Source organism: Podarcis filfolensis, assembly GCF_964270895.1.
Source record: "Podarcis filfolensis genome assembly, chromosome: 2".
Lineage (NCBI taxonomy): Eukaryota > Metazoa > Chordata > Lepidosauria > Squamata > Lacertidae > Podarcis > Podarcis filfolensis.
In genome coordinates, this window is record NC_139605.1 from 81,546,174 (window position 1) to 81,560,950 (window position 14,777).

The following is a 14,777-nucleotide window of genomic DNA, read 5'->3' on the forward strand; positions in this document are numbered from 1 at the left end:
CAGTTGTGATCTGGGTCAGTATGCTAAGAGAACATAACAATAACCACCACATAGGGATTTCTGATTATGCAGGGGCCAGGTTATAATGTTATCTCTCCCCCCCCCTTCGCCACACACCCAAGGATTGACTCACAGTGGTGTGCAAGTACAGGGTTTTCTTCCAGGATGGGGTGTTACTGGGCACCATTACCTGGTGCCAGGGGAGGGAGTGGCAGAACCACGTCTCACTGCTGCAAGACTGCATCCTGGTCTGAAGGTCTGTAAATACTCAGTGATTATACGGTAGTTGTCACCTTGGGCGCTTGCATAAAAATGTATTTGATGTCACCTTTGGACAAACAGAGGAATATGGTTCGCACTCATATTGGTGTCTGCAGACACTCATAAGGTTATGGACATGTATGAAAACTGCAGGTTGTGAGTTTAGTTTGAATTTGAGGAGCCATGATTGCACATAAATAAGTCTGTCGGGTTAAAAGTTCCTAGGTTAAAGGAGTAATATAAAAAATAATACAATATACTGTAATAAAAAATATAAAGATACTGATATATACTGATACTGTAATATAATACAGTATCACAACAATCAAATGTTGGTGACAGTCTCTGGCCCCATAACCAGAGCTAACACAGGCACAGAGCTGTGTCTGACATCCAGCAAGTCTTCTGCAGACAAATCCTGGAATGGGGTTAGTAAAGGGCTTCCTGTCACTGTATTTGGATTATCCGACTAGTAGTTGTGCCTGCTCACTGCTTGCATCAGCTTCATACCTGAGATTATAATCTGCATCCCAAACAAAACAGTGGTGCAGCAGTTTTTCAAAGGAAGTATTTGCAATACAGTACTAAGTATCAATCAGTGCCACCTAGTGGTTTCCTTTAGAACTACAGTTTGTGTCAGTAGCTTAACAACCTGCCCTTCTTTCTTCTCTTTCAGGTGCAATAATCGGACACAGTGTGTCGTAGTGGCTGGCTCAGATGCTTTTCCAGACCCTTGCCCTGGCACCTACAAGTACCTGGAGGTCCAGTATGACTGTGTCCCCTACAGTGAGTCCATTTCTCATTGAACTCTGATGCTTCATCTTATTTCAGTTATTGCTCCAAATAAGATTCCCACCTGACCCAGGAAGGAGAGAGACTCCACAGGCTGGCCCCCTAATATACACACACAGACATGGGAATAGAGGAGACACCAGCTAGACCGGGAACTAACAGAGAACCCTGACATTTTTGTCTCTTGTGCTGTAGAGGGGTTTCCAATGGCTAGAGTAGAAGTGGACTAAAATGCCAGGGTTCTGAGAAAATAATTAATTCAAGTGGTTTGGGCCTTGATAACTGGGCAGAATGATTCCTGGTTTGTAGTTCTGTCTCGATAACTCGCCATGTTTGGCTGATCATTGCCTTAGTTTCTCTTTCTTTTCTTTGTGTACCTGAGCCCTAAGGAAAGAGGATCCCAAAAAGGCACAAGCTGGACCAACCATAACCTTCCTCCATTTCAGCACCTGATGCTGATTTTAGCCAGGGTAGCTGCACCAGTAACAGGACTATTTCAGCATCTCTCCTCAACAACAACCAAAATCCTTGAAATTTTGAGCAATACAAAACCTCCACAGTAGCACAGACCCTCAGGAGAGATACTATCACTGTGTGTTTGAACCCCCACATGATGGTGTATGCAAGGTGTCGGTGCTTGAAATACATGCTATTTGTGTGCACTGTGTGTTTGCTTGTTTGTGATTGATGAGGATATGTGTGATTCTATAGCCTTTGGCTCATCCTTAGTATATGTACATATTTGGTGCATCAAACGTGGACAATAGACATGTATATTAATACTTAACATGTCCTGGGTATATATGCATTGCGTCTGTGCATATATGGTTTGTATATCCATATGAATGGCACAGTGTATTTGTATGCACACTCAGATGTATGACCATCTTCATGCTTGCGTGCAGTGCATATGCACAAACTCGTGTGTGTGTGTGTGTGTGTGTGTGTGTGTGATGTTTCAGTGTCCTGAAATGTGCTTCAGGGTGGTTCTGTGAGCCTTTGCATCAGGCAGTTGGTAGCAGAGTTGATATCTCTTCCAAAAGCAAAAAGCACAGCATTCTAAAAGCTGTGGCTATTATTACGGGGCTAGGGCAACAATTCATGTTTTGAATATTTGTGGGTAGGTCTTGTATGTAGACTGGTATGAGTGTGTGTGTGTGTGTGTGTATACCTCTGTTATAGAAGTATCTTTATGAATGCTCACATGGTGTGGATGAATTCATGAGCACAGGGATATAGATGGCTCTGTCCTTAAGTGTGTGCATGTTTTCTGAGTGTGGGCATGTGCATTCTGAATGTGCTTGTGCCACAATTCCCATGTTTTTAAGCACAAACCCATCTGCATCCATACCAAGGCACCTGAAATGGAGTTTAGCACCAGCATTATTCCTTGGAAAGAAGGAAACCGGCAAGTGGGGGGGGGACAATCCTAAGAAAACCTCTCCAAAGAAAGCAGTTGATATGCAATTATTTTTCTCAAAACAATATGTGATTTCCCCCCCCTCAAAATGTGAATTTGTTTGTTCAAGTCTTCTGTTCATAAGCTGAGTGCAGCACTGAATTTGATTTTTCTGGCTTCTGAGATGAACACTAGGAGTTGGTCACTACAGAGTGCAAGTAGCAGGAAAATTGTTAACGTGGTGAAGGTCCTTTATCTCCTGGAGCCAATCTGCTTCATTCCTATTGATGGAACAAGCCTGGTGCTATGGCTGCCACTCCCTAATCTGGTTTCGTATGTTAGCAAACTGCCATGTTAGGGGGGTTGCAAAGGTGTCTCTTATTTACAATTACAGCCTTTATTCGAAAAGATTACTCCCCATTTCCAAACAGCCCCACAAATCATAACTGAAATCCCTTTCTCCTTATTGATGGCACCCCTTAGCAATAGCATTTTGATCTGGCAAGCCTAAATGCAATCTACTGAAGGGCTAGGTTTGTGGTGTCTCTCCTCCCTGGGTCAGCAGCTCATATGCCCTCCTCCTTTCCTTCTCTTGTGTTGCTTGGAGTGTTTGGGAGGTTTGTTCCTTGCCTTTGGTGTCTTGCACACTCTCTGCTGGGTCTAGGGTCCATGTGGGTGGGTCAGCCTCACAGGGTGTTTCCCCTTCCCCTCTCCGCTAATGCCCCTTTGGTTTCTCCTCACAGACGAAGTGGAGCAGAGCAGGGCAGGCGTGGCCTCTTAACCTTTTAACCTTCATTCCTGCCCCTTTTCCTTCTAGCTACCAGGTGGCTTCGAAACAAATCAACACTCATCTCAGGGTGCAACCAGTCCTGACCCCTCACAGTTTAACAGCACTGGGGATACCCCAAAACAGCAAAGGGCACTAAAAGGCTGACCAGGATATCACCTGCATCGTGAGGGGGGTGGGGGAGGCAGGGATGGCATGGAGGATGTTGGGTTCAGCTATTAGGGCAAATGGCCAGGAAGTGTAACTGACTATGGCAGAGCTGTTGACACTGAGGGTGCCCCTCTCAGCACAGGTTGCATATCAGCACATTGGCAAGCTCATTCTTACGTTCCCATAGACATACACATGCACATGCTGATCCCCAGAACCATGTGAAAAGCTATGGACTTCCATGTCTGCATGTTTGACTAGTTTTGCAGGTGAGCATCCTCCTGCACCTGCGCATTGTCTCTCTTCCTCTCTCACACAGTTATATATACATGTGTGGATGTATGTGTGCATGTACATATATTACTCACATGCACATATATATGGTTGCAGTCAAACATAGGTGAACAAAACACCGCTCATGCAATGTGGCTTTCTTGGCACTCTCTCGCCCCCCGCCCCCGCCCCATCTCTTGAAAAGCTTCTCCTGAGGACTGAGGGACCTTCTGGAAGGGTATATGATGGAGTATTGTTGTAGATGGGGAAATTAGAAGAATTTAACAGGGCTGCCTTGCACAAGCAGAAATGCCTTTTTTGTTCTCAACAAGGCATCTCTGGATCCAAGCCAGGAGGAGATTTGTATACATTGCCAGATATGTAAGCAGAGTTTGTGCTTGCTTGCATACTCTGTATTAACATACCCAGCTATATTTGTTCATATATATGCAGTCATACATGTAAACCCTCTTTCCCGGACTCATAAGAACTTTCATTGGTCACATCCTGCCATTCACCCATGGTTTCATAAGCCATAGTTTGTGAATCTATGGATGGGTGCTATGGTCACTCCTACCCTACCCTTGTCTCTTCAAGTAATGGCTTTGGTGTGGGAATCCCGGCTTGCATTAAGCCGTAATTCCCGGTTTATGTCCAATACAGGGAACTCTGGTTTAATGTTCAGTAAACAACTAGGCTAATAAGTCAGGATGGAGAAGTGCTTGTCCACAGTGAAGAAGGCGGACACATTCACAGTTCTTGTGTGCAGCTTTGTAAACTATGAAACTATGGACAAATGTCTGAGCAAAGCCATTATGTCTTCACTTAAAATCCAGGATCATTTTCACTATTCATTATATGCATAGCTGAGATAAGAATGCTTTTCTGTCAGTGTGATAGGATAGTTAAGCCCACAGTGTGCTCCTATATCCTTTTGATTCAAATCTACTAAGGCTACATTCTCTTCCCAGCTTATTTGCATAGCTTCTTTCTTCTCCAGAAGAGACAGAAACCTTCTTTCTAGCTTTACCACACATTAAGAAATACATTATTTCCTCAACACTGGTAAATATTTGACATCAGTCTTAGTTACATCAAATGCTCTCCCTGCTCCTCGAGTCAGGACTCCTGGGTTTCAGTATGCAGGTGAAATGGAGCCAGAAGCAGGAAACAGTTAGCCCATTCTCAAATTGGCAATGGCTGAACTGAAGAGGAATTTTGCAGTAGTTTTCGCCTTTAATTAGCACAGACATGTTCCCAACTCACATCAGATAGGAGAAAGCATCACCCGTCCTGGATGTATCCTGCTTTAATGCTGAACCAGGGTGGCAGTCATGATAACCATGGTTGGACCTCTTTCATTGAAAAGTATCACGGCTGGGCATTTCATCCACAATGGTTTGTGCTGGATATGTAGCAGAACCTGAACTCAGCTCTTGCTACAGTCATACCTCATTCTGCCTCTGTGTTTCTGCTGCTCCCTGTTGGCTGCCCTACCATGCTTCTTTAAGCAGGAGAGTGGTTTGATCCAGTGCTGTTGTCCTTGGGGGTCAGGGCTGGAGCAGGTGATGGAAGGGGAAAGCACAGGAAGCTGGAGACCCATGGGGAGAGGGGTGGATCACAGAGGGATGACAGAGGTGGGAGGGGCCTATGTTGCCAGACCCTTTTGCTTCCTTCCTTTGCAGCTGCCTCCACTCTAACCAGACACTGATCTTCCTTCCTCAGGGTCCAATCTGACATGTGGAAAAACAAAACAATTCATTTAATGTGTCTGATTTTTGGTTTTGGATTTTTTAAAGTGAATTGTTATTATTGTGTCAATATTTTTCAAAACGCAACCTCCCTCTCCCCTCTCTTCTGCCAGCTCCTTTCCCCAGCTTTCCCTTCTCTTCTTTCACTCTGTTTTCTGCTGCTTGCTCTCTTTGCTTTTTCTTAGGCCAGGGTTGTTCTGGTTACCAGGGGTATCATCACTCACACTGGGAAATGTTTCTTTTAGTGCCTGGATTCTCTCCTAAGAGTGAGTGGAGTTTAATGGGCTTTGCCAGGCAAACACTTCTGGAAATCAGGCAAAGCAGTGGGGACATAGGCAGACCAGTCACTTGATGAATCTGAGTGTAGGTGCTTGAATGGAAACTCCAAGATCCAAACAGATATTTGGGGGGCCAAGTCTTAGCCAGTCCCCCAAGCCTGACTGCAGCCTAGATAGATCTTACTAACTGTATCCATGCTGTGCAGATTTAGTTTGTACAGATTTAGAAAAGGCCCACACTGTCAACATTTATACACTACGAGTTGGAAACAGACAGATCATTTTTAGGGTGAAGCTAAGATATAATTTTTAAAGAGAAGTCATAGGAGGTTCTTTATCCTTGCAGTGGGCTTAGGTTCCTCCTCATTTGTCAGTTTGCATAAGAGACATATATTCTATCAAGCTAAATGGTGTATCCTGACCCTCTTTAGTCAGATTGCCCACTTTTTAAAAAAGTACCATAAGCACATGTATGTGTTTGGTTTGCTTGAAAAACACCACAGTTTTGTTTTGTTTTTAATTGCAAAACTTCCCTGAGGGGTAGGGAGAGAAGCCTTGGTGAAATTATGCCAATCAGTACTGTCCACCACTGACTTTGGCAGGTTGGTTTGAGACAGTTATTGCTTCCTCTGTTGTGCACTTATTTCTTGTGCCACTAGTCAGGCAGGTTTTGCAGGTCTCCAAAACAATACAAAAGTGCAAAACCTTTCATATAGCTGTCAGGGAGGAAACTGTTGGCTGCTGACTAGCCCGGTGCAAACTAGTTTGGGATCGGATTCTTAAACAGTTTTAATCATCATGACTTCTCTCACAGCGACTTTGTGAAATGTCATCATTTTATAAGGTTGCTGAGAATGCCTTGTTAGAAGCTCCCCATCATTTTGGAGAGCTGCATTTCTGAAGATTTCTTGGTTGGAAGCCATGAAGTTTGAGCAGGCTTGAAATTGGTTTAAATACAGAGGTGTAGATAGAGATGCCCATAGACATCGCTGGGCACAGCCAGGGGGAAACAGCAAGTCATTAGTGCTGCAAAACCATACTGAGGCGTAGTATAGTTTGGCACTGATTAGGCTACGGCAAGAAATCTGTGTTCCATTTTGGGTGCTACTTTGAAAGGAAGATGAGAAAAAACGAGAAGCTGTTCAGCATCCAAGGAGAATAATAAAGAGTGGAGTTATAAGGAAGTGCGAAGGAGCTGCATATAGCAGCCGCAAGAAGAAAAGATTAAATGGAACATTCTTAACGGTCTTCAAATATTTAAATTCAAGATGTCAAATAGCAGTTGCTACTGCCAGTGAGGGTAGGCCAGAAATGAATGGTTCTAAGGAGGGCAGTAGAGCAGCTAAGCGTTGGAATAAATTTCAAATGGAAGATATAGAGTCTCTTTCCTTGGGAGTGTTACAGAGTGGCTACATAAACATACATGGGCAACAATTTGGCACTCAATGAATACTACTCTATTTAAAGAGTTTTTGTCTTTGTTTATATGATAAACATTTATTCAAACTTCAGTATTTTTTCCTCTGCCCACCTTCAGTGTTGGCATAATTGGAGGCCCTAGCTGTTCCTGCCCACGTCCCGGTGGCCCTGTTTCCTTGACTACATTCATCATCTTTTGTGGATGTGGTCCCTCTTTTCCCTTGGTTTCCTCCCCACTCTTTCTCCTCCATCTCCTCTGCTGACTACGCTTACAACTAGGGAGCCTGGGTGGTGTATGGCCTGCTGGGAAGTGGCTCTCACAGAGCAGCCTCTGGGCCCAGCTAGCTTGAAAATTCCCTTGCTGACAGGGCCAGCAAACTACCTGGGGCATCGTCACTGATTCTGCAACTCACATAAGACAAGATGCATATGTGGACCTCAGTTTCCCCCCAATTCTAAATGAAGAGAGCCTCTCGTGCACACAGGAGACTGGTCTGTTTGTTCATTTGTATGAATTTGTGTGCTTCATATGCAGCTAATTCCAGAGTTGTTCATTCATTTGGGGGAAGAATGCTTTAAAATGCAGTAGAATGGTTCCCCCCCTTTTTCTTTTTGCTTGGATTAAATTTGTACATAGCTTGTTTCATCCTTATCCTAGGTTTGTATGGTGGGCCAGGCCCCATTCTTTAACTGGGACATCCAGTTAAAGAAGGTTAGGATTCTGAAACCTATTTTCTCTTAGATGATTTAAGAGACCACAAACCTCGCCAAAATCAACTGAAGTGCAGTGGATTCCTTTCTTTTTAAAGAGGCCTTTCTTTTATTTCCCACTCATTTCCTGGGCCCTTCTGTTATACAGGCCTGACATGGACAATCTGTTTTCAAATTAGTCCAGAAAAAAGCCTGTCTGGCATCCATGACCCTGCTTGCTTCAGTTGCTCAATAAATCATAGCCTTATAAAGATTCATTTTTATACATATCCCCTAAAGCAATCCAGAGCCGTTATCTCCTTTACATACATGGAGAGCTCAAGTCCACATATGCTCATAAATGATGGTTATATGGTGACACTCTGGTAAATCATGAAATGAAGTTCTGGTCTTCTGAGCCACACAACGGCTTGTCTATTTAATTTTTCATTCCTTTACTCAGTCCAAATTATGTACAAGTCAGCACAAATCTGGTATCACTTGTATGTTTATTCTGACTCCTGGCATCAACTCCTTTTCTAACTTTCCAGGGCCTCACTGACCCGGACAAGAAAAATATTCTGTCTGGGTTCATTTTAATGTTAAGATGTCACCAAAGTCACAAAGTCCTTTAGAAACTGAATAAAATCCTCAAATCACAAATTTGTTTAAAACATTTAAAGAGTTTTAAAGAATACATTTTGTTTCTTAGCTGCTGGGTATCATTTAATGGTAACCCTGAGTGTGAGAAATCCTCTGCTTCCCTGCAAATGGAAGATGAAGTTATTTTTTTTTTAAATAATTTTTTATTAAAGGTTTTTATAACAACAACAAACATATAACAAATACATAAACAGACAAAAAACAAAAACAAAACAAAAAACATGTACCATTTCATATCTTAATTTCTTATACCTTTCTTCCCCGACTTCCTCATGCCTCCCTTTTCTGTATTCCAAATTCTTATCAATTACTCAGCAAATCTTCCCTTATTTTAATTTGAATTTAATCTAATCTTCCTTATTCTCCTTGTCTTAACCCTTGCTAATAGTAACCATTTACTTTCCAGTCCAACATCATTCTAACTTTCGTTAATTTTATAATATTTCTTTAAATAGTCCTTGAACTTTTTCCATTCTTCTTGCGCTGCTTCTCTTCCCTGGTTTCGGATTCTGCTCGTCATTTCTGCTAAGCCCATGTAGTCTATCACCTTCATCTGCCATTCTTCCAGTGTGGGTAGTTCTTGTGTCTTCCAGTACTTCGCAATAAGTATTCTAGCTGCTGTTGTAGCGTACAAAAAGAAAGTTATATCCATCTTTAACACCCCCTGTCCGACAATACCCAAGAGAAAGGCCTCTGGTTTCTTAGGGAAAGTATATTTAAATACCTTTTTAAGTTCATTATAGATCATTTCCCAGAATGCCTTAATCTTCGGGCACGTCCACCAAAGGTGAAAGAATGTACCCTCCTTTTCTTTACATTTCCAACATTTATTATCAGGCAAGTGGTAAATCTTTGCAAGCTTGACTGGGGTTATGTACCACCTATATATCATTTTCATAATGTTTTCTCTTAGAGCGTTACATGCCATAAATTTCATCCCGGTGGTCCACAACTTTTCCCAATCAGCAAACAAAATATTATGACCAATGTCCTGAGCCCATTTAATCATAGCTGATTTAACCGTTTCGTCTTGTGTATTCCATTTCAGCAGCAAATTGTACATTTTTGACAAATTCTTAGTACTGGGTTCTAACAATTCTGTCTCCAATTTTGATTTTTCCACCTGGAAGCCAATTTTACTGTCCAATTTAAACGCTTCATTTATTTGATGATAGTGCAGCCAATCTCTCACCTTCCCTTTTAATTTCTCAAAACTCTGCAATCTCAATTTGTCCCCTTCCTTTTCCAAAATTTCCCAGTATCTTGGATGAAGTTAACCCTTCATAATGAATACACACAACACCCTCAAAAGAGGATATGGGAGGCAGAGTTTGAGGATACCATGAGAGTCAAATAGTATATCCTCTTTATATCTCTTTTCCAGTCATCTGGGGCCATGCAGTGTTCCCTGAAGTTTCCAATATAAACACCACATATAAAATCCTGAGTTTTCTTCAGTGTTCTAAGATGGACTCATCAATGAACCATAACAGGAAATTATCAATAGCAAAATAATAGTAAGGATGTTGATTACTTTGCTTACCTCTGATGACTGGTTGGTGGACTGTATGCACAACAGTAAAATTTGTATTAATGTACAAGGAATTTATTGGAATGCTCTTTTGTGCACTGGGCAATCGTTCCATTTCCTTTCAGGGCTGTGCCAATTTTTCTGATCTTATCAAAGTTTGCTTTTTTCACGAATTCTGAGGAAAATTTCAATTCTATGATTCTTTTCTAAATCAGCCTCCAACATTCCTGCCCACTTGTACTACTATTGTTAACACTTCGCCTTCCCAAATCAGCAGGAGCTCCACTATAATCTTCTTACATAAGAGCATAAGCAGAGACCTGAAGGAATATAGGGAGGAATTCAACACTGTGCTTTTCTGACCATCCATCAGTGCAAGCGCTTATGCTTTCCAGATGAAATTATTCCCCCCACTCCTCCCCCCATGTGGTGCTCTGAGGGTTCTCCTGACCCCCCTCCCCAGAGCAGATTGGGGGAAAGCGTGGAGGGATGATGATGATGATGATGATGATGATAATAATAATAATAATAATAATAATAATAATAATAATAAATTCAAAAAAATTATTTATACCCTGCCAATCTGGCTGGGCTTCCCCAGCCACTCTGGGCGGCTTCCAACCAAATATTAAAAATACAATAAAACATCAAACAGGAGAGGAGGGAAACCTCATTGCACTAGCAGAATCCCTTATGCAGCTTTCTGCTAGTATGCCAAGTTAGTTAAGTCCAGGCCAGACCAATGTTCCATTTAGTCTACCATCCTAAAGCGTTTTCTACTTAGGCCAGATGCTACCAGAATGCCCATAAGGGCTTGAAGGCAACAGCTCTTTGCCTGGCAATTTGTACTTGGTGATTCACCATCACTGAACCTGAAGATTTATTTTAGTTATGATGGCCAATAGCCATTTATTTATCCTCCATGAATTTCTGTAGTCTTCTAAAGTCATGTTTACATCTGACATACTTTTATACCCCTTCTCAGGCTAGCTTACTGGAGCAAACCCGTGTTACCTGTTCTACACAACAATGCACAGCTGTTCCATACAATCTGGATTGCAGTATGAGCCAGTTGTGTGTTGGCAACCGATAGATGACTGGTGGTTATTATGATTGTTGTGCCTGCAGCTGCACAGGTTTGGGAACAGTATGCTTTCACATCCTTCATTTTGCTTCTTATTTTACTTTGTGTTGTAACAATTCCTGCAGAGAGTGGAGACATGTTGTTTCTAACATCTCCTTTTTTGTGCCTCTGCCAAATTTTGTTCATATAGTATTACCATGACACAATGTGGAGGACTGTGGAAGAACATTCAAAGTTACTGGGATCAGCAGAGCTTCTGTTTAAATTATCAACCAGTCAATCCCTCAGTCTCTACCACTTTTGGCCGGTTCTAGTAGCTCTGTCTAGTCTCACCAAAGCTTGATTTTTGCTCATAGAAAGCATCCTGATCCTTCCAATCACATATATGACATAAATCCTGATCATGTCTGATCCCTGGAAAGTTCCTAAGAGCTGCCTGGAATATTTCATTTTTGCTTCTCTAAATTCCACTAGAATTCCAATAATGTAGCCAGTGTGGTGCTCTTCAGATATTTGTTGGACTACAGCTCCCATCATCCCTGACCATTGGCCATGCTGACTGGGGCTGAGGAGAGTTGTTCAACAGCATCTAGAAGACACAGTATTGGCTACCCCTGCAGCAAGATACAGGCTTAGAAGTGCAATTTGTTGAGGAAAGTAGAATCTGCCTTCTATCTTAGGCTCCTTGAGACAACTGGTATCCTGGACTCTATAATAGACAATGAATGAGAATACCTGCTCCAATTTTATCAACAAAATTGTGCAGTACCAAGTTAGACTGGAGTGATGAGATGGGAGGGTTGTTGTGGTTCAGCAGTTTATTCTCCATTACCCAAAACCCCCTCTTCTTTGGAGCAGAACTGTGAGAGACCTGAATTTGGTGCTGGACCAAAGAGACAGACCAGGGATGGTGTTATTTTGCCACTCCCCTGCTGCCCAGCAGCCTCCCTGACTGGGCTGGCCAATGTGGTCATTGGTGACTTCAACATTAGGATTGCCATATTTCAACAAGTGGAAATCCAGACTGGGTTTTCCCTGACATTTTAACAGGCTTCCGAAAATTCCGCCCGGATGCCATTTTTGAAGGGCACATCCTGACTATGTCCAGGAAATTCCTATAACATCCATGCTGAGGATGCCTTGGGTCTAGCTCAGGATTTTGTGGTCTTCATGGCAACCATGGGACTGTCTCCAATAGTCATAAGTCTAACAGACAGCAGGACATACCCTTGACATGTTCTTTCCTCCAAATTGGGAGGGAGATTGTTTGGAAGTAGAGTAGATATTATCCCATTCCCATGATCCAGCCACTATCTAGTGAAGTTTGGTCTTACAGCAAGTATTCCCGTCTGCAATGATGAGGGACCATATGATCTGTCCTCAGAGGCTGGTGGATCCTGATTGATTTTTTATGGCTCTGGGGGATTTGCCAGTGGATAGAGCATTGCTTCACCATGGAATGGTTGGAAGACTTGGGTCATCAACATGATCACTCCCAACACCTTCCCATTCCCTGGCGATGTACAGATTTCAACTGTTAAAAAACTTGTAGACAGTGTTGCAGAGTTGTATACGTCACTTTTTTTGCTTCACCACTGTCCCTAGTCAAACCAGCTTTGCAGGTTTTGAAAGCACTTTAAAATGTATCCTAAAATAATAAAGATAACCATAACAACACCCACAACAATAAGTAATAATAATAATAATAATAATAATAAGACGACTAACCTAGCCCTTTAAAAAGGAATAAAAGGGCAATATACTTTAGGGGTAAAATTGACTAGACCAGGGGTCAGCAACCCGCGGCTCCGGAGCCGCATGTGGCTCTTTTACACCTTTGCTGCGGCTCCGGGGCAGATACTAGCGAGGGGAGGAGGCGCATTGTGCGCCCCGACACTCCCCACTGTGGCGGGCGCTGTACTGGCTGTGATGTCGCATGGGGGCGGTGCATGCATTAGTCACGCATCGTCCCAACGTCACCTGCCCGCCCGCCCGCTACATTGTAAGGGGCATGTACGCTGGTCACTGTTTTGAAGGGGAGTGAAGAACACACACACACACACACACAAAGGTAACTTGTTAATTTAACGTTTATTTCTATGAGGAGGAGTAATTCTGAGGGGTCAAAAAAAGAAATAATAAAAAAGTGACAAAAAAGTTATTTTTATAATGATGAGTTTTGCGGCTCCCAGTTTTTTTTTCTTCGGAAACGGGTCCAAGTGGCTCTTTTTATCTTAAAGGTTGCAGAACCCTGGACTAGACCAAAAACTTTGCAACATGGTCTAGTTCAGGCCTAGGCAAGCTCGGCCCTCCAGATGTTTTGGGACTACAACTCCCATCATCCCTAGCTAACAGGACCAGTGGTCAGGGATGATGGGAATTGTAGTTTCAAAACATCTGGAGAACCAAGTTTGCCTATGCCTAGTCTAGCTGATTTCACTATTTGGGATTTGAATGGGATGTAGGGGAAATTGCTGTAAGAAACAGGAAAAATAGACTCCCATTCTGCTTCTCTTCATGGTATTTGTATAGTTGTAAAGATATCGGTTTTGGATCAGGACTAGTGGCTTAGTAAAGGAAAAGACACTCATTTTGTTCCATATAAATAATTGGACACACCCAGAGAGAGCAAAGCAAAGGACTACTTCCAGTGTCTTAAATAGTGGCATATTTTATTTTTGAAGAAGAGGATGTGATTTGAAAAGCTATCTAATTGGGGATATAATCTGCATGTAATAGCAGCGGGGTCAGAGTTCATGATTTGTTCTGTATTCATAACGTTCTAGGTCCAGTCCTTGAAGTCCCTAGTTTTTAGGACTCGAATTGACTTTCCCCCCCTAAGTGGCCCTGCAGAGCTGCTGCTGGTCAGTGTTGGACTGGCTCTGTTTAAGGCAGCACCTTATACATCAGCATTGACATCAACAGCTGCAAGTTACGTAACTACTAGGGTAAAAGAAGGTAGTGAGATAAGGATATGTGTATTTATGAATATAGTACACAGCAATTATGAGTTGGAGCAAAGGAATAGAAACATGGGAGGATTTACAGATAGATAAATAGGCTGATTGATGTGGGAGTGAACTGGATAGGCAATGCATTTATGGTCATGATAGGTCAGCCTTTCTTGGGGGGGGGGAGGTATTCTGGGATATTTTTCTTTTCAAACTCTTGCTCTTTTCCTTTCTCCCTTTTCTGCTTGCTCTCCCTGATCCTACCTTTCCCCCAACCCCACCTTCCTCCCTGCCAAAATGCTTTGAACCAGCAAGCCTACCCCCTTTTGTGTTTTGTTCCTTTGTCGTCCTTTCTGGTTGGTTTTGATTTCTGACTTTTCTTCTGAAGGGCAATGTCGCCAGCACAAAATTAAAAACAACAACAAAAAAACCCTCCAAAAACTGTAAACCTCAAACCGATCAGACGAAAAAAGAAATGAAAAAGTACAACTACCACCACCAAACCCAACACGCTCTCTGCCTTGAAATGATTCCAAAGCGGGAGGGGCTGGTGTTTGTTGGGCTGGTGGGGAGAGGGGAGGGGAGATTGACAGTTTAAGAAAGAAAGAAAAAATGGTTTCTTTAGGGTGCGGGGAGAAACAAAAGCAATTTAATCTCTTTTCTCTTTTTTTTCCTTCTTGCACCTTTTTTTTTCAATATATTTTTCTTCTCTCCCTTCCGATGCATAAAGTAGAAGTGGAACAGAAAG

The 14,777-nt window shown here is 42.5% G+C and overlaps 1 protein-coding gene across 16 annotated transcripts in view; it reads left to right on the forward strand.

Moving 5' to 3' along the window:
• Positions 1–14,777, forward strand: part of ADGRL1 (adhesion G protein-coupled receptor L1) — a 133,148-nt gene that overhangs the window by 83,120 nt on the left and 35,251 nt on the right. For 7 of the 16 annotated variants that reach the window (XM_083597577.1, XM_083597580.1, XM_083597585.1 and 4 more), the window contains exon 4: positions 938–1,047. In XM_083597577.1, coding sequence (XP_083453703.1) covers positions 938–1,047 — 110 coding nt within the window. Of the gene's footprint in view, positions 1–937; positions 1,048–14,759 lie in introns of all 16 variants that reach the window. The other 9 variants (XM_083597576.1, XM_083597579.1, XM_083597583.1 and 6 more) reach the window with 2 other exon arrangements.